The sequence below is a fragment of the Prionailurus bengalensis genome, chromosome C1, assembly GCF_016509475.1.
Source record: "Prionailurus bengalensis isolate Pbe53 chromosome C1, Fcat_Pben_1.1_paternal_pri, whole genome shotgun sequence".
Lineage (NCBI taxonomy): Eukaryota > Metazoa > Chordata > Mammalia > Carnivora > Felidae > Prionailurus > Prionailurus bengalensis.
This window is the reverse complement of record NC_057345.1, coordinates 83,192,140-83,211,674: the sequence shown is the minus strand read 5'-3', so window position 1 is coordinate 83,211,674 and position 19,535 is coordinate 83,192,140. Positions and strand designations below refer to the sequence as shown.

General features: G+C 35.9%; 1 protein-coding gene across 1 annotated transcript in view; it reads left to right on the top strand.

Moving 5' to 3' along the window:
- The window catches only part of DPYD (dihydropyrimidine dehydrogenase), an 862,317-nt gene that overhangs the window by 559,607 nt on the left and 283,175 nt on the right, over positions 1–19,535 (top strand). Inside the window, 1 exon segment of the mRNA XM_043575643.1 lies at positions 18,736–18,804. Within this exon segment, the coding sequence (XP_043431578.1) occupies positions 18,736–18,804 (69 nt within the window).

The window sequence follows — 19,535 nt, the reverse complement described above, 5'->3', positions numbered from 1 at the left end:
GCAAAGCATTTACTCAGTCAATGATTCTGGAAGGATCTAGCACTGTCACTGTCTACCACAGTCACTGGATACATTTCCTTTACCTATTCCAATAATAGCTCTCCATGAACCATTGACAAGACAATAAAGTTTCTATACTACATTACATGAGTGAGAGGCTAATTCATATGAATTTAGTCCTTGGAGGTAAATGGAATGACACAGTTTGAAATCCTTTCAAAGCTGTAAGGAATTGGATTGCCCTCTTTGTTAAGCATCCTATATTGTGACATGTTTTTCAGGTTCTCAACAAAAACTGATTTAATACCAAAGTCTGGCAAAATGAGAACTGAAAAAGTCAATGGTACTTAAGCATCAGTATTATTGGATTGTTCTTGCTATACTAATCATTTTCTTCATCTTTTTTATAGTAAGATGATATTGAATAGCTGCCATATCTACTAATCAGGAGTGTAGCTAAATATATCAGACACTATACATGGGAAAATAAAGTATATAAGAAAGAGTCCCTACCATCAAAGGGGTATGAACTTGCTGGGCAGACAGGAAAAACATGTACAAAATAACAATTAATTTAAAAAGACCCTACTTCCTAACATCCACATCTTTACAAGCACTACATGCTACAGGAGTAAACACACACACACACGCACACGCACATGCACACACACTTGCTAATATAACTATATCACAGAGAAAGGATATAAGGATACAGGGATACAGGAAAAACATTGTCATTAAAGAGGAACGGATGATACCCTATTACTGGTAAGTATAGGGACAACTCACGAAGCTGAGTAGTTTTTATTATTGTAAATGAGGTATTTCTAGGATGGAGAGTATGGTAAAAAAATCAACTGATTAAATTAGTTAGGATTAATGACTACTATGACACTTGCTTTACTAAGGAAGTCCTTGAAAAATGTGTAGATTGGTAGTAGTTTTCCCATCTTTTCATCCTACAAGTCTCGTAGAGCTTGTCTTTTCCCTTAAGGAATGTTTTTCCTTCTTCCCTGTAGCTACAGGAAGCGTTGCTTCATATGAAGTAAAAACATTCATGCTCCTAGCACAGAAATTTCAACTTGTTAAAGGAAAATTTAGCAAAAGAGTACTGAAGGTTGATGAGGTTTTTTTTTTTTTTTTTTAAAAAGAATGAGATACCTAGTTTAATAATGATTCTTTAGAGTGGCCTGAAAAAGATTCATTGACAAAATTATTTAAGAGGAATTGACCAGATGAAGAAGCTGACCGTTTAAACCAGACCAAAAGCCAAGGCAGGCAATAGAAATGATTCAGTGCAGCTTTTTGTTAGCAAGCTTATAAGATATAGGCTGTGAACTAAAATGCTTTGCACCTAGAAAGACTTGACTCTTAGAAATTTTATAGTTACAACATATTGGGCAGTAACAAATGGAGCGAGGCAGAGTAATTCTGTATGAAAAGAAAAACACTATTAAGGCACAAGTATTTTTAGATGAGCATCTTGTGCTGCTAGTTAGAAAGTGAAGTTAATTTTCCACTATGGGTCCCTTCTGATACACATCAGGAAAATGTGCTATGAAACCAACACCAGGCCAAAACTATACATGTCATTTAATACATGAAATGTGGTCACTAATTTACTTTGAGTGAATTTTTCTTGGCATTTCTTAGAGACTGTAAGTATAAGGTAGAGATAACATCCCATATAATGAGCTTCTCAGCACCTACAGCATATTTGCTATGGAATTTTGATATAGTGAGTCCTTTACCAGAAATTGCTTGTGCACTCAACCAAGGCTGGTAACCAACTGATAGAAAAACTAATTGTAATACATTACAATTTGAAAAGAAGGATCTTGCCTAGAGAGGACAAAAATTTAAGGTTAAATTTGTATATTAGGATTTTTTTTCTTCCAATTTATAGAATGTGTGTGTGTGTGTGTGTGTGTGTGTGTGTGTGTGTGTGTGTTTTGACTGAGTAATTTGGGCTTATAGGTGACTGTTTCTTCATAGTGTTATTGATAGATAATTGAGGGGAAAGTGTATGTGTTTGTGTGTAATCTACATATGTTTTTCATATCTATGTTTTCTTTATATATGTATGTATTATTTACATAAATAATTTAGAGGAATATATTATACATTTAGTGAATGCAATAAATCTCTCTGGCTTGGCTGAATAATTTCTACAAAGAAATAATACTTCAATTTATTAGAATATATTTAAAGAAAAAAGGAAAGGAATTGCTTAGCTTGATTCAAGAGGCATACCTCAGAATATCTTGGGGCGGGGTGGCGGGGGGAAGGAAAAAAAAAACACCTGACAATAACTACCTACTATATTGTGAATTCTTCCTAAATAAATGGCGGAAATCCATATCACTCTGAAAGTATACTGAAGGAAACGCTTTATGTTATACTGCAACAAAAAGTTTTTTACTAAGAAGATGGATTAGGTGATGCAGAAGGACTACTACATTTGTATCTCTCTTTCTTCCTATCTGTCCTTCACTGAATACTTTTTGTCACAAGAATGAACAGCATGGTGCCAAAAGAAGCTTCCACTGGGTCTTTACAATCTGCATTCATTCTTTTATTTAGTAAAAATGTAAGAGGTTTTTGTTTTGCTTTTATACTTTTTTGTTCCAAAAACAAGGCCAGGAACCATTTGCCCTTTGTTCTTGGTAGCTGAAAAATGTAGCATATGGTAAACCTTTTCACTGAATAGGCATTCACGATCATGCATGTGAAAATGCATTAGAAGAATTTATGAGACATGTGGGGACATGGGCTGCATCTGAGACTAAAATTCTCATCACAAGCTTTTATAGTATTCTACCATGAGGACTTGTTTGGTGGGGGAGGGAAGGATACCTCTCTTTCCCTTCATTAAATGGTAGAACAATCAGCGGTGGTTGTAAATAATTCAAAAGGTTCTGAACCAGACTTTGTCTTTTAAATTGAATTGTTCTAGAGGCTGTTCCTTGCCTTATTGTAAGTAATTAAAACAATCACTGCTATTGTTTTTATAATAGTTTTGAAAATATAGAGAAATTATTAAAACGTAAAAGCATTGGGTGAGCCAAAATTGCAGTCCTATACCTTCTTCCCGACTCTTTGGTATATGTTTATACGGTGATTCCTAAGACAAAGGTATGCTTATAAATAGATACTTTTAAAGAAACTTTCAAATTGGCAAATCTTATATAGTAGGAAAAATGTATAACCTACCTTTAATTTAGAAAACTACAAACCCAGCCATGCAATTATTTCATTTTAAAAGGCTACTTTTCTCCTATGTGTTTTGGAAGTTTCAAAGATCATGTAATTACATGTGGGATAGAGGACGAAAAGATTACAAAACAAACACCCATTGTTGTTCCTTAAAAGCAGCATTGATATCAACATCTGTGCATTTGTGAGCAAGCTGAAAAGTATGAACAATGCAAACAAGGAACATTTAAGAGAAAAAGTACTTCCTCATTTTCAAACTTTCAATATGTTATTGTGAAAAACATCATATTTTAAACTCCACAAAGATCCTTCAGAATTTGCTCTGGATTAGAATTGCTAATGAATTGATTATAGATGAAAGTGACTTTAGCCCAGCATTTGAAATAGCTAATATTAGTATTAGAAAAATTTTATGAAATGACTAATTAGAGCAAAGAAATTTGGGAATTTTTTTCCAAGGTGATTAATTAGGTGTATACCCTTAGCATGCATTGCAAATATTAGTGCATATGTATTATTTTGGAAGTATATAAGTAGGCTTGAATACCATTTCTTGATTTTAATTAGATTACAATGCCTTTTGAGTATCTTCATTTAGCAGGTAATGTGAATTTAACAGGGACTTTGTTGTACACTCTGTTTTATTTTTATAGTATGCAAATAAGGACCAAATGCCAACCCATTCATTATGCTGTATAAAGTTTATACCAGAAAGGTTCCAATCACTTTGAAAAAGGTCCTGTCATTATTTCTATTGTAAATCAGTATGCCAAGCTTCTGAGAAGGAACATTTTGAACTGAAATATGGAATATAGATGAAATCTTAAGATGTTTACAAAGTGTGTGAAACATATTTGGTTGATTCTTAAGTGTCAACAGCATATTAAGGCAAGGGAATCGTTTATCAATATTCAGTGATACAATGAATGTTTTATTAATTGAGTGTCATTAATCTTTATCCTGAAAAGCAAAACACATTAGAGGTTTTGTTTCTATTGCTGTTTACCAAGGTGCCCATTGTTGGCAGATGTGGCAGCTTGAAATAGAGGTGGAAGCACCTGAGTCCATCCTTTGCTCCCTGTACAGAAAGGTCAGATTGAGATGAAGAAATTGGTGGGGATGGGACATGTTGAACAGAAAGAGGGAGACCAGAAAAAAAGGGAAAATAGGATCATTTGTGTAAGAAGAGGACGCAGGATTGTTAGTTTATACATTCAACCAGTTTTCCCTCAGCTCCTTCTCTGTTGAAGGAGGTGGGCTCAGGGGGAGAAAGGTGATGAGTATTTATAGAATTGCACGAGAGAAAGACAGGTGCAATACTTAGGTATTTCCGATGCAGAACATTGGTCATAAGGAAAGCTTAAAGCTTTAGAGCTTTGAGAGTGTATGCCTTTAGACCTCTTAGGTAAAGGGTATGATTCCTGACTCCCACCCCATTCCCCAACCCTTCCTCACACAACATTGTAGCTGGTCCCAGTATGCTGCTCTGTCCTTCACATGGCATCTGTTTGGAATAGTGGCCCTCTTTGTGTCGTCAAATCAGGGAAATACACATGTTTGGGCTCACAGTTCTTAGAATTTTTTCTGGGTAAACAGGAAAAAAATTTTAATCTCAATTCTGATAAAGCAGTGTGAGCCAAGAAACATAATTTAATGAAAGGTATCATAGATATTAGTGAATTTCCTGCCATTTTAGTGAAATCTAAAAAATTTCTTAAATATCTATAAAATGTGAATCTATACACAAAATATTATTCTGTGGATCCACTCATTTAAAAAATGTATTAATTTACAAATATAAAATGCCCACAATGTGACACTATAGAAAGATCACAGAAGCATATAAAGATAACGCTTTCTACCCTTTCCAATGACATATTTTTTAAAGTCTTATCTGTGGATGTTTAAAACCCAAGTATTGCACCATTTCAAAATGTCATTGTTTGCACTCTAAATTGTAGAAAATGGCAAATCTGAATATGACATTATTCTCTTAGTAATAAAAATTATCATTGAATTTCATTGAAAAGTATTTAATGCCAGATACATAATACCATGTAATTCTCAGAATAATCACTATGAAATAAGTGTGGCAAACCAAATCGTTCCCATTTTATAGATAGGTAGTTCATGCAGAAAGACAATTAAATAATGTTAGTATTTGATCATTCTTTTAACAAGTATGGGGCATTTCCTACATGCCAGCACTGTTTCGTGTCCAAAACAGCAATTCTTACTCTGGTGGAGTTTACATTCCAGCTGATGGGGGGAAAGACATCAAATACAGTAAATAAGAAAATGATATAATAGAATATTCTATGGAAAAGATAGTAGGACTGGGAGGGGATGGTTTGCAATCTTCAATAGAGTGTCACTGAGGCAACAACATTTGAGCAAAGACTGGAAGGAAGTGTGGGAAAGTGCCTAGTGATGTCTGGGAAAGAATGTGTAATGTTGAGGAAGCAGCCAGGGCACAGTCTTCCAACACTGTGTGGCATATCCCATGGTGAATTGAATTTAAGCCATCCTATACAATTTCTGTGAAGTAATAACATGTATTTGGAAAAGACTAAGTTGTGTGTTTTTAGAAGTCCTTGACTTCTTAAAAGGATTGCATCTAACGTATATTGCACATCAACACTTACGTATTTCTTATTCAACAAATATTTTGTGAGTCTCTGACATGTGTCAAGTACTTTGGTAAACACAACAGGCAGTCCCACCCCACAGGGATATATGCTGAGACAGAAGACAGAGCCTGTGTCCTCCAGAAGCTTACCATCCAGTACTTAAAACACAATACTACTAACTCACACAACAGAATTATCTAATTGAATGTGCATTAAACATGCAATCATAGTTAATGAGAGCAAAAGAGCTACATCTCATAAAATAATTACAATAACACTTAGTATTTACATAAAATTTTCATTTGGGAATTTAGTCTTTACAGAAAATGTTTCAATAATCTTTACAACACCCATGTGCTATATGTATGGTACTGGAAGGAGTGCCCAGACTATTTAATGCAGTGCATCACTCCATTTGATTATAATGAGAGTTTTCATTACTTTCTTTTTAACCTCCTTTTTTTTTCATTCCTGTATCACATATTAGCACTGTATTAATTATTAGTCTTATTAATTTATAAAAGCAGTTCATTAAATGCATGTTTGTTATAGCCTCTAAATAGAAAAAGTTTAAAATTGGAATATAGATGCTTCATAACATTTTTCAAATCAACCCTGTTATGTGCGTTTGAAAGGCAGTATTCCTGAATGAACCACATTAAAATAGGCAACGTATCATGATCTTTAAGTAAAAGCAAAATCAAATCTCATACACAGGTTTTGTGTAAGAAACATGCCTTTTTTTGTGTGTACAATGAATTCAAATCTCATGGTTTCAGTTGACTTACTGCAACCTCAGTGAAGGGTAAACAGTGATAGAACAACTTAAATCCAGCTAATCATCTTAGATTAAAGTCAGTGCCAAAGTCATGCTATCAAGACAGTAAATGGCTTATAGTTATAAAATTACATGGTAGACATGGTAATTTCATATATGTGCTTTTTCTCCATGATTACAGCAAGTACAATAATCTTTATAGGGATGCACCAGAAATTTTTTAAAAATTTAACATTTATTTATTTTTGAGAGACAGAGAGAGACAGAGCATGAGCAGGGGAGGAGTAGAGAGAGAGAGAGATAGGGAGATAGAGAATCTAAAGCAGTCTCCAGGTTCTGAGCTCTCATCACAGAGCCTGATGCAGAGCTTGAACCCATGAACTGGGAGATCATGACCCGAGCCAAAGTCAGATGCTTAACTGACTGAACCACCCAGGTGCCCCTGAACCAGAAAGTTTTTAAAAATTAATAATCAAATAATGAGACCATACTGCCTTCTATGGATACTTTAAAGTGTATTAGGTGCTATGCAATGCTGAACCAAATGATAAGAAAACAAAGGTGAAGGGTGCCTGGGTGGCTCAGTTGGTTACGCATCCTACTCTTGATTTTGGCTCAGGTCATGATTTTGTGGTTCGTGGGTTCGAGCCCTATGTCAGGCTCTGTGCTGACAGCATGGAGCCTGCTTGGGATCCTCTCACTCCCTCTCTCTCTGCCCCTCCCCTGCCTCAAAATAAATAAATAAACCTAAAAAAAAAGAAAACAAAAGTGAATCAAAATTATATTTTCCCATGGAATGGAGTAAGAGAAGTCAGTGGTAATTATCAATAAATACACATCTGTGATGCACTGTGACAGGAACTGAAATAGAAGTAGGTAAACTACACCCTAATACCCAATAAAAGCAGTGATCCTATCTCTGAGTTTATTGAGGGTGGTATGATAGGAATGAGCTCTGAGTTAGACCTTGAAGCGTGAATAAGAGATATACTGTCAGAGGAATAGGGTGGTACTCTTAAGAAGAGAGACCAGCATGGGAAAAAGAATGGAAATCTAAAAGGATATCTGGTGGGCAGTATAGATAGGGTGTTCATTATGGTGTGTCAAGATACAGGAAAGCAATGGATTTGGGGCCAGGTTATAAAGAGCCTGTACTACCCTATCTTCATTTCTTAACATGTTTAAGTGGTTAGAAAACAGTGGAACACTCATTAGGTCTTGCTCACTTGGTCTTCCCTCACTTTTTGATTTCCTAGGCACTTCCATCTTCCTTTCTAGCTTAGATGGTAGTTTTGGAGTTGCAGTGAAATAACCCATTGGCCAAGAACATAAAAATTACATTAACCTCTGAGAAGGAAAGTAATAAAAATTGTCATGGATTGAATAAAATCCTCCATGTATAGGAATAAACCCACAAGGTCTTCTATAAATGTATGATTAAGGAACACAGAAAAATGATTCAGAGAAAAAAAATATTATAACCAGACAATTCAAGATTTGTATTTACTCTTATTAGCTGAAAAACCATGAATAGTTATTTAACCTCTTAAAATAAGTTTTTCCCCTATCTGTGAATGGGGCTGGTAATTTCTGTTTTGTTATGTTGTCCTAAAGATTAGAGATATACACGTGAAATACTTAACACAATGCTTGGCACATGTAAGTACACAGCATGTGCTTCACCCCAAATTTAGTGGATTTGAACAACTATTAATTTATTTCAGAATTCTGCGTGCTAGCAATTTGGGCTGGGATAAGCTGGGTGGTTCTTCTTCTCTCAGCTCATCCCACTTCTTCTGTAGTCAATTTCCAGGTGGGCTGGGGCTGGCTAGTCTCAGGTAGCTTCACCTAGATGCCTCATCCTTATCCCATGTGCTCTGATCCTACAGCAGACTATGCCAACTTGATCACATGGCCAGGCAGGATTTCAACAGAGTGGGCAAAAAAGGACAAGACTTCTTCAAGCCTTGGTTGGACACTGGCACAATATCACTTTTGCCATGTTCTGTTGATGAAAACAAGTCACAAAGTCAGTCCACATTCCAGTAGCGGGTAAATAAATCCCCTATGTGATGGGAGTAGCTGCACATTTACATTGCAAAGGGGCATGAATACAGGGAGAAGAACACTTCCCCCACCCCACTCCCTGAACACTCTACCACAAGAAGATTGAGGATGCAAAATCAGTTGGAATCTCTAATGTAAATTGAAAGGATAGGAAATCAATATGGTAAATCTTAATGTAGTAGAGAGGAACTTGGAGGCAAAAGACCTGAACTTAATCCTTGCTTCTGCTATTGATTAGCTTGACCCTGGTAAAATAAATGATCTACACTCATTATTCTCAGTATAAAGTTTTCCAAAATCATAATTATTACAGGGAATAAATGAGATAGTGTATGTGAAAATGTGCAGTAAGTTTAAATATATACATAAATTTAATGGATTACTGTTCTTTGATATAAAGTGTACTTAATAAATTCTGAGAGGTTTTCGAACCTCTTACTTTATACCACCTATCTGTCCTTCTAATTCTCTCTCTAGAATGTAGAAATTTGCTTACATTTAAATACTGGGATTTTTAATAAAAATGTACATTACTGGGAATTTCTTTCCTCAGCTACCTGTCCCAGCATTCCTTTGAAGCAAATATTATTGAATCCCAATTATGTATAAGGTATAATATTAGGTACTAGAGATATACCTATGAAAAAAGGCCCTGTCCCCTAAACTTCAGTCATCTTTTGAAAAACACACAAACAACAGCTTAATACCATATAATGTTATAACAGAGAAATGCAAAGAATGCCATAGGATCTCCAAAGAGGGGTGCCTGACCCAGTCAAGGGGAGGAGTACACAGGAAGGGGTTCCTAGTGAAGGTAATGCCCAAATGAGGAGCAGGAATTTACTGGACAGAGTAATCCAAAATTCTAATCCAACTGCCCAACTGGTTAGGGACCATAGTTTCAGACCCTGCCTGGATGAACCTGATTTCCACCAATGCACCCAGCTCCATTGCCCATGATATGTATCCATTCATTTCTCCCCAACACTAAACTGAACTATTTGAGATTTCTTAAACAGAGCATATTTCTTAAACACAGCATCCTGTGCCTTTGCTTCTGCTGCTCACTCCACCTGGAGTGCTCTTGCCTCTTTTATTTCTAATCAGTGTCTAATAAACACCCAAGCATGACTTCAGAGTCTAGTAGGAGTTGCTTTTCTAGGATATCTTCCTTGATTCACACAGGTACAAATAATCACCCTTCCCTTTCTTCTGTCATTATATCCTGGTTCATACACTATAATTATTTTTCTATCAATTTACATATGTCTGCTTTATTATACCATATGCTCCTAGAGCACAGGGACCATTCCTTATTCATTCAGACAAAAGGAATAGACATATGGCCAGGAGAATGCAGAATACATGTTACATTCAGGAAGCAAAGTAATTCAATGTCGTTGGAGCAAAAGTAGCATTGTGATCTTGTACAGCTTATTACAGAATTAGATTTTATCCTGAAGTTGGATTTGAAAAAGAAGTGTGGTATGATCAGGTTTTTTTCTTTAGAAGGATCTGCCAGATGGCATAGGCTGCAAAGAGAGAGAGGGAGACTAATAAGAAAGCTATTCAGTAATCCAGGGTAACAGTGGTGAGGATCTTAACTAAGTCATGATGAAGAATCAGGAATACTTAGAAGGGATCATTAGGAAGTAAACTAGAGCAGTGCTTTTCAAATTATCCTGTGCATTAGAATTACCTGGAGATCTTTGAAAAACCCTGATGCCTGGGCCTAACTACATACAAATTATCCTAGAATCCTTAGGGTTATTTTTTTTTTCCTTACTCTTCAGGGAATTTCAATGCTTAGCCAAGTCAAAGAACCAGTGGACTAGAGAGTACTTGGTGAATAACTGGGTGTAGGTGATGAGAGAGAAAGGAAGAAAGGAAATCTAGTTTCCTAACTTGGGATGACAGGGTGGAGTATATTTAACATGAAATGAACAAATTCAGGGCAGAGTTTGATCTTGAGCAAATTGAATCCAGGGGGTAGAAGGCAGTTGGACATGTTGTTCTTGAACTTAGGAGAAAGATATAGGTTGGAGGTATACACTTTATAACTTTTCTACATACGGATATGATCTGAAATTGTTGTGAATGTGATATCCAAGGAAATGTGTATGAAGTGATACCAAGAGGACCATAAGTAGACCCTGGGGACATCAACATGTAAAAGGTGGTCAGAGGTAGAAGAGCCTGAGAAGGAACAATGAAAATGAAAGTAACTAAAAGAGGTACCTCCAAAGCTCATATGGAAGAGGGTTTCAGTAAGCTGGAGATAGCTCACTGTCTAAGTGCTGAAGAGAGTTCCAGTAAAGATTCAGGCTGAAAAGTATCTATTTGCCAAGGTCACTGATGACCTTGGGGAGATGACTTCCTAGACAGAATAGGGACAGAAACTAGATAAAATATTTAAAGAAGTGATCAAAAGGAGAGGAAAAAGCAGCCATTACTACAGTTTCTGAATAGTATGCAGTGTTTTATTTTTTCCTGTTTTAGTGGAAAATGTCTGATTTTCTATGGAAACTACGTGCATATTGTTTAACTTGCAATATGACTTTTCTATGTTAGGAATAGTTGTGTAAACAGCACATTTGTTAGTCCCAAAATAAACAAAGAAAATGATGAATTTTTAAACAATATAAAAAGACAACTTTAAGAATATTATTCTCATCTGCAAACATCAAATAAGCAATAACCATATAAAATATGAGGAAAGTTTCACTGTTAATGTGCTATTCTCAATGTGTACATTTAAGGAAAATTGTACCAATCTCACTTCCACTTTATTTCTACTACAGTACAAAGAGCATTTAAAATTTGAATGTTGTACAGTTAATTAATATTTAATAAACATATTTTCTTGGTTTAAATGTCTTTGAAAATCACATGTCCCATGCTATTTTTCCTCCTTGATATAATCCCAGTAGTGTTAGGGATAATTTTGTTAAATTGTTTGACAAAACCTAACTCAGCTACTTGTAATTTACAGTTGTTCACCTTTGTCACTTTTCAGTTTTTCCCTACTAAAAAATTTAAGTTGTCTTGCAGCTGAATTGTTGACTGAATTTCCAATGTAGTTCATAATATAGTTACAGAATACCAAAACAGTGTTGCTGACATGTGTTTTAAGCATACACTTTAAATTAAAGGGAATTTGGGAATATAGCCAGCTTGTAACCAATTAGATGTTTTAAGTTGTTCTTCACCTTAATTTCTAATGTACAAACTTTATGGTAAATCAGTTTGAAAAAAATGCTAAATAAAATCATTTTTGTTTTTTCCATAAAGGAAATGTAATTTTAAAAAATAATTTAATCATGAATTGTGATTCTTTCATTTAAAAGTTAGGGAGGATGACAATAGAAGCCATTTAACACTGTTTTTTTGTTTTGTTTTGTTTTGTTTTGTTTTGTTTTGTTTTGTTTTGTTTTGTTGTTTGGAATAAGTTCTATCAGCACAAAGGCTGACCCAGGGCTTGAACTCATGAACTGTGAGATTATGACCTGAGCCAAAGTTGGACGCTTAACAACTGAGCCGCCTAGGTGCACCTCTCCCTCATTATTTCTAAGCCTCTGTCCCCTATTCTTTCATGTCGGAAGATCTCATCTACTACTTAAGAAAAATGTGCATACCAGAAAGGATAATTTTACCTTTTCCATACCAAGTCTATAAACGCAATTGCATCCATACCTATTTTTTCTCTCTCTACTCTTCTCTTCCACCCCATTATACTGGAAACAGTGCCTCTGCTCCTATCAAAGGTTACTTCTACTTATGCGAAAGATTCATCATCACCTCTTGCCTTCTCAATAGCTTTTTCCTCCTTTCCAGATTATTTCCACCAACATAAAAACATACTCAAATATGGCCCATTAAGAAAAAACATCTCTCCCTAGACCTCCCATAATCATCTATGTGCTGCCCCATTTATCTTTTAGCTAGCTCACCAAAACCTTGGGAGAGATTTGTGTGTCACTTCTCTCCACTTCTGTATATTCTATTCACTCAGACTATTCCAGTCTGACTACTGTCCTTGCTGCTTTACTGAAACCATTTTTTGTAAAGGTTACCAATGGTTGCTGTATTGCCAAACCTCATGGACAATTCTGTATTCTCTTACACAAACCCTTAGTTGTATTCACCAGAGTGGATTGGTCTTTACTTTCTGGAACACTTTCCTCTCTTAGCATTTGTGACCTCAAATTCTCAGATGGCATCCCAGGCCCTTCCTTTTTCTGTGTTTTATTCTCTTCCCTTTGAAGTCACCTATCCAGGTGGCTTTAAATACTGTTATATTTCGAAGTTTCTAATATGTACACCTTCATCTCTAACCTCTTTAGTGAGTTCTAGACTCATGTATACGGTGACATGGTTTATGTTCTCATTAATGAGAGAGGCTTAATAGACATTTTATGTGTGAGATATGAAAACGGAACCTCTTAGTACCTCCCCCCACCCCACACTAGTTATTTGACTAGGCCTTGTTGCATCTCAGTAAACTGTCTACATTCCACTTAGTAGCTCAAGCCAATAATCTAGGGATCAGCCTCAATCTCGCCTTTTCTCTCATCTCCTGAATCTAACCACTGACCAGTCTTGTTGGTTCTAGCTCAGAACTGTCCACTTCACTGCATCCCCATGGGTAATATGCAAGCCACATTATTTCAATCTAACTGGACTCTGCTTTCATCCTGAAACACCTTCATTCCCTTCCCTATAAATTAGTGAAACACATCTTTTTAAAATGCAGATCAGATTATTTTATCACCCTCCTTTAAACCTTTCACTAGTCTCCATTGCATCTATAATAAAACCCAATTCCCACAGGGATCAGCTCATAGAGATATGGCCACTGACTGTTTGTCTCATTTTCTCTTAAATTCGTCTTGCCCTATCATGAAACTCCATCCACATGGCCTTCTCTTTTTCTTAAATATGTCATGCTCATTCCCACCTCAGTGTCTTTGCACATGTATTTTCTTCTACTTAGAATGCCAGTTGTCTTCCAGTTCCCCATCCCATTCTTCAGTGTAAGGGGCCTTCTTATCTATCATGTCTCAACTCACACAGCCTTTTACTGGCCATCATCTGATGGAGGCACTGTGCACCCCACTGATTCTCCATTACTGTCCTCTATTATGCCTTTCTAACAATAATCTTGGTGTGTAAATAGTCCTAATAATTTTTTAACTTGTTATGATTTTCTCTCCCTAAAATGTAAGCTACAGGAAGGCAAGGACTTCTTTCATTTTTTAAATCACTTCTGAGTTAGAACAGTTACTGGTACATAGTATGTGCTCAAGAAATATCAGTTGTGGGGCACTTTGCCTCAGGTCATGATCTCATGGTTTGTAGGTTTGAGCCCTGCATCAGGCTTTGCAGTAACAGTGAGGAGCCTGCTTAGGATTCTCTTTCTCTCCCTCTCTCTCTCTGCCCCTTGCTTTCTCTCTCTCTCTCTCTCTCTCTCTCTCTCTCTCTCTCAAAATAAATAAATAAACTTAAAGAAAAATAAATATTAGTTGAGTCTTCAGTGGAAAAGACTCTAAGTCAATGTCTTAAACTCCTTTCTATGTCATTTGGTAGCAAGCACACAGTACATGCTCAATTTGCTTATTAATGGACTAACTGACATTGACTCTCCCACTAGCTTGTGTGTCATAAAATGTAGGATGTAGTTCAAACACTACATAGCATTTGGCCATGTATAAATTTGCCTATGTATAAAATTATCCAATGATTTTTAAAATATGAGTTATAAAAATGGAGCACTAGAAATGGCCTAATTTAAGTGAAATATAGGCAAAAGTTATCCTGGCTTTAAGAAAATGTTTCACTGAATATTTATTTCTAGTAATATAGCATGTTTCACAATATAAAATATCCATCAATTCTCTTTTTTCATGGGAAGAAAACAAAACCCTGTCCTTTCTTGCTTGCCTAAAAACCAAGCACGGTAAAACACGGAAAGGCTTTCTAATCATCAAAGAAAGATTAAATTATGCCCAGTGTCCTTTTAATGTTAATATCTTTTAGCCTGACTCTTTGAAAAATCCTAATATGTTTTAATAAAGAATAAAATGATTTTGGGGTCATTTTTATTCCCCTGAAGTAGAATGTCATCACATATTTTCCCAAAATATCATTTGGTTTTAGATTAAGAATATTTAGACCAAGAAGACAATTTGGCATTTTAAAAATAATGTATATTTTTTCCCTTACATTTACTTAACTGTTAAAAAATTGCTTAGGAAGTTATTTCAAAAGTGCCAATTTTAGTTTTAAATGTAATAATTGTCAAGACTCTAAGTGAAAGATATCAGGATACAACTTGAATTTTCTTAAAACAAAGTGGTGTTAGTTCACACATACAGATGTGTTAGTGGTACACCTAGCTTAGAAGTGGCTAGCATAGGTCTCTTCCCATTACACATTTTCTACTTCCCTGTCTCTGCTTTATTTTTCCCTAGCATAACTAGCTTTGGGTGGAGGTGGCAAGATCGGTTAAGTGAAGAGTCAGTTGGGGGTCACCAGCAGCTCTGAACACACTTCATTCCAGTTTAGGGACCAATGAGAAAAAGAATTGTTTATCTTCCCAGCTCCAGTGCAGGACTTCCACAGGAATAGAGTGGCTGATTGCTATGATCAGCCCTGTTAGAGATACTTTCTGTTTTTTGGGCAAGAACATAGAGTCTGTTTCAGAAAGTGAGGAAAGAAGAACAAGGTAGTGCTTGACTGCTTAGAGCACACACACAAAAATCTACTTCTGCTTAACATAACGTTTCTCTCCCACCTGTGGTCACCCTTCCCCAGTGACAGCCCATGTCAAATCATACCAGGTCACTGCATCCCCAGGCATTTGGTGGCACCAGGGCTCTTGATGTTCAGGACAATTATCTGGGTAATATTTATTTCTCTCCATCAAGCCCAACCACAGCTTCTCATGATCCTCAGGACCTATAGGGCAAAAATGACTTTAACCAACCCCAACACAATCAATATATATTTGAAGCAATAACAGCTTTGTCAAAATTAAAATGGCCATTTAGTAAAGTGGAACCAGGTTAGACACTAGTTGAGAGCATATATCATATATACTAGTCAATGCTAGTAAACATGGTTATTTACTAGTCATTTACTAGTCAGTGCTGGTAAACATTATTTTCCTGGCAGCAGATTTCTTTGGTCAGGCTATCTGCTTAGCTGAGTCCTGCCCACTATAAGGGTCTTCCCTGTTGTCCTCCACGGCTGCCTAGGAGGGCCATGGGAGAGGAGGATGTTGTGCTGATTCAGCACCTGCTTCATATTTCTATAGGAATGTGAACCTGAGGATTACTTTTCATAATTAGAGGCATGTTTGGCTTTTGTTTTTTTGTTTTTTTGTTTTTTGCTTGTCTTTATTTAAATAATAAAACTCCCTAAAAACCTTAGTATACTGTTTATTACTTTCACCAGAGAAGCACTCGTATCTAATGCTAAAATCTGTTTTTCATTTTGAACTTTGGATCTCACCCTGCCTTTAAGGTTTTAGCAACAAGCCTGGAGGCTCTGCCCATTTCCAAACTCTTTTTATTAACTGTTTTGTTTTTAAAATTTGGGTTTTTTTTTTTTTACCTTGAAGCCACCGAGGACAATAGGAATCTGTCTGACCTGCCCCCATTTGATTTTCCTTTTAGATGGGCTCCGTTTTTGTTCATGCAGGGGATACTCACCAGGAGGTATTAGTCTCGTCCTAGAAGATCAGGTGTACACTGTGGTATTTCTCACTGGTTAGTTTTCAAAGTAGGGGGGCAGAATATCCCTGATCTTAGATCACATGAAAAGGGCAGAAAGAGCACCTCTTACTGAAGGTTCATAAGTTATGCTGGTGATCCTTTTTTAGCTAGCAAATGGGCAAGCACGGAATTTGACTTTTCGCTTTCTTTTAGCCCTAGAGAAAAGGCCATGTGTCATTCTTAACATTTGTTTCTCCAAATTCTTAAAAGCTGCATTCTCACTGGACACAAATGTTGACTCCTGAACTCACCCCAAAATAATTAGGCATTCTTAACTTTTCTCTGTTCATCATTTACTTTCTTCCTTTTGTTCTCTCTCTAAAGAGGAATCAATCTTATTTCTCATCATTGTCCCACCTGTATCTAATTCAAACTCTCAGATCTTCTGATCCCAGTTTCTCAATTGCTCTGTCTAGTTCACAAGTTCTGTGTATTTTAACATCTGACCCTTTTTTCTATCACCAAGACCAACACCCAGATCAGCCTTGCTCACTCTTCACTCTGACTCATGATAATTATTTGCCAACACTTTTCATCTGTTGTTTATTTTTTCCCTTCTCTGACTCAAGATACTCATTTCTGCTTAATCTTAAAGGGATAAACTGATAGCAGCACCTGGGTGGCTCAGTCTGTTAAGCATCCGACTTCAGCTCAGGTGATGATCTCATGGTTCGTGGGTTCAAGCCCCACATTGGGCTCCGTGCTGACAGCTCGGAGCCTGGGGCCTGCTTCAGATTCTGTGTCTCTGTCTCTGTCCCTCCTCCACTGCAGCTCTTGTTCTCTCCCTCAAAATAAATAAGCAAACATTTTAAAAAACAAATAAAAAAAAAAAGGAAGAGCTGATAAAGCAACTCCCTGCTCCTAAACTTTTGGTGACCTCATTCATTTATTCACTCAGTCTTATTGTGTGCCAAGCACCATGCTGATTATTGTAGGTGAACAATGAATGATACAGAGCAGGCCCAGCTCCCATGGAGATTATAGTCTATCAGGAGAGAAAAAAAATTAACCCAGCATTACAGTCAGGCTTGTTGTTTCCGTGGTTTTCATGGTGTATGATCCCAACTTATTTTCTGTTTCTGTCAATGTTGAAAGCATTTACAACATATATTTGTTTTGTTTTATTTTGTTTTCTAGACATATATAAGAAAGCTGAGTGTGGTGAGAGCATAGTTAGTGACTTTTAGTGGACTCTTCCTCTAGATTCTGCAACTTTAGGCTTGGCACAAACTCTTTGTGGTTCAATCTGTCTTTAAATGTTAATAATAAAACAAAAAAAACTAATGACATGTATTGAATGCTTGCTTTGGGCCAGCAAAATCTAGTGGTTAAAAGCACAGATTCCCAAACTGCCTGGGTCTGAGTCCTGGCTCTGCTCCCTATTATCTGTGCTACTTGTGCATCTCAGTACTTCAGCATCTTCTATAAAATGGGGAAAATAGCATTGGGAACAATTAATTAAGTGAATGAAGTCAAAACCATTTAAAAAGCACCTACAACATCATAAGAGCTATGTAAGTTTTAGCAACTTCCATTATTTCTTTCCTGAGTAAGTCATACTATTATCCATGTTTAACCAGTGAAGAAACTAAATAACTTGCCTGGGCCACACAGTCAGTGGTAGAGTCAGAGTTCTAATGCAGATATTCTGGCTTCAGAGCAGATATTAGTAGCTATTAATCTATGTACCCTCTATTATAGGGTTATTGTAAATAGTCAAATAATCAGCATTTAACAAAGTTTAAACTTATAGTGCACTGTGAATATGTAAGGTATTATTATCCATGCTGTAATAAGATATGATTGAAGAAAACACTAATTTATTTCTTTTCCGTATCTTCAAACTTTTAGCTACAGCAGAAATTATATTAATAAACATTTCTATGTCATTGTGTGATATAGACAACCCTCTCACATGCACAAATTTATGTAAGTCCCACTATCACTTTCTGAGGTGGACAAAGTCCACATTGTTCTCTCCATTTTAAAAATAAGAATGTGGAGGACCAGAAAAGTTAAGTAACTTACATTAAGAATTCAGAGGTAGTAAATGAGAAAGTCTCTAACATAAGTCCGAAGCCCAGAATCTCATTCTTTGCCTCACTGTAAGACTCTGTTGTTTTTTAATAATTTTTCTTTCAGTGGATCAAAACTAATTTTTAGACTATAGTTTACGATTGTAAACATATATATGTAAATATCAATATACCCTTGTGTACAAAAGCATAACCATTTGAACTGACATTCTTTCCCTCTTTTCGTTTTAAAGATTGTGATTGCTAGCATCATGTGCAGTTACAGCAAAAATGACTGGATGGAACTCTCCAAAATGGCTGAGGTAATGATTTCTTTAGTATATATTTATTTTATTTCTCCTCTTCCATTTTTATTAGTTTTAAATAAAGAGCTGCCATGAAAAATAACACAGTAGAAGTAAAATTGAATGGAAAATGGTAACTTAAAACATTTCTATTATAATTTGTTTACCCTGTGTTTTCATTAAAATGATGGAAATGTAAATTTAAAAGGAATCTATTCTATGAAAGTGGTCCCTTGGATTTCACACAGTACCAAAAAAATCCTTTATTCTTTGAATCCATATACTCTTTATTTGCATATTAAGCAAACTGTATATTATGATGGATGCCATGATAAAATTTAATTCTACCTTTGAGAGTGTAACAGGATCTTACCTTGCCTTTAGGCAAACTAGTTTGACAGCGAGAAGAAATTTTGAATATAAAACTCTTGAATATTTAAAATATAAAAGGTTCGTTTAATACTATTCTAGTTTGAATACAGACATGCATAAAATGGTAGGACAGAATGCTCCTGAATTGAACACTAGTCAGCAGGTTTTCTATAATATAAATTGAATCTTGCACAAATGCAAACAACTAACCATGTGCCTCCAATTTGTATTTCAAATAGAAAAATACATACTTAAAATTGTATACTTATGTCCGTCATGCTGTCATGAAAAATAATCTAGATAGCTTCAGCTGGGGTTTCTTGAAAACCTCTCAGAAATGTAGAAGGCTAAATCTAACAGCGCTTATATACTAATGA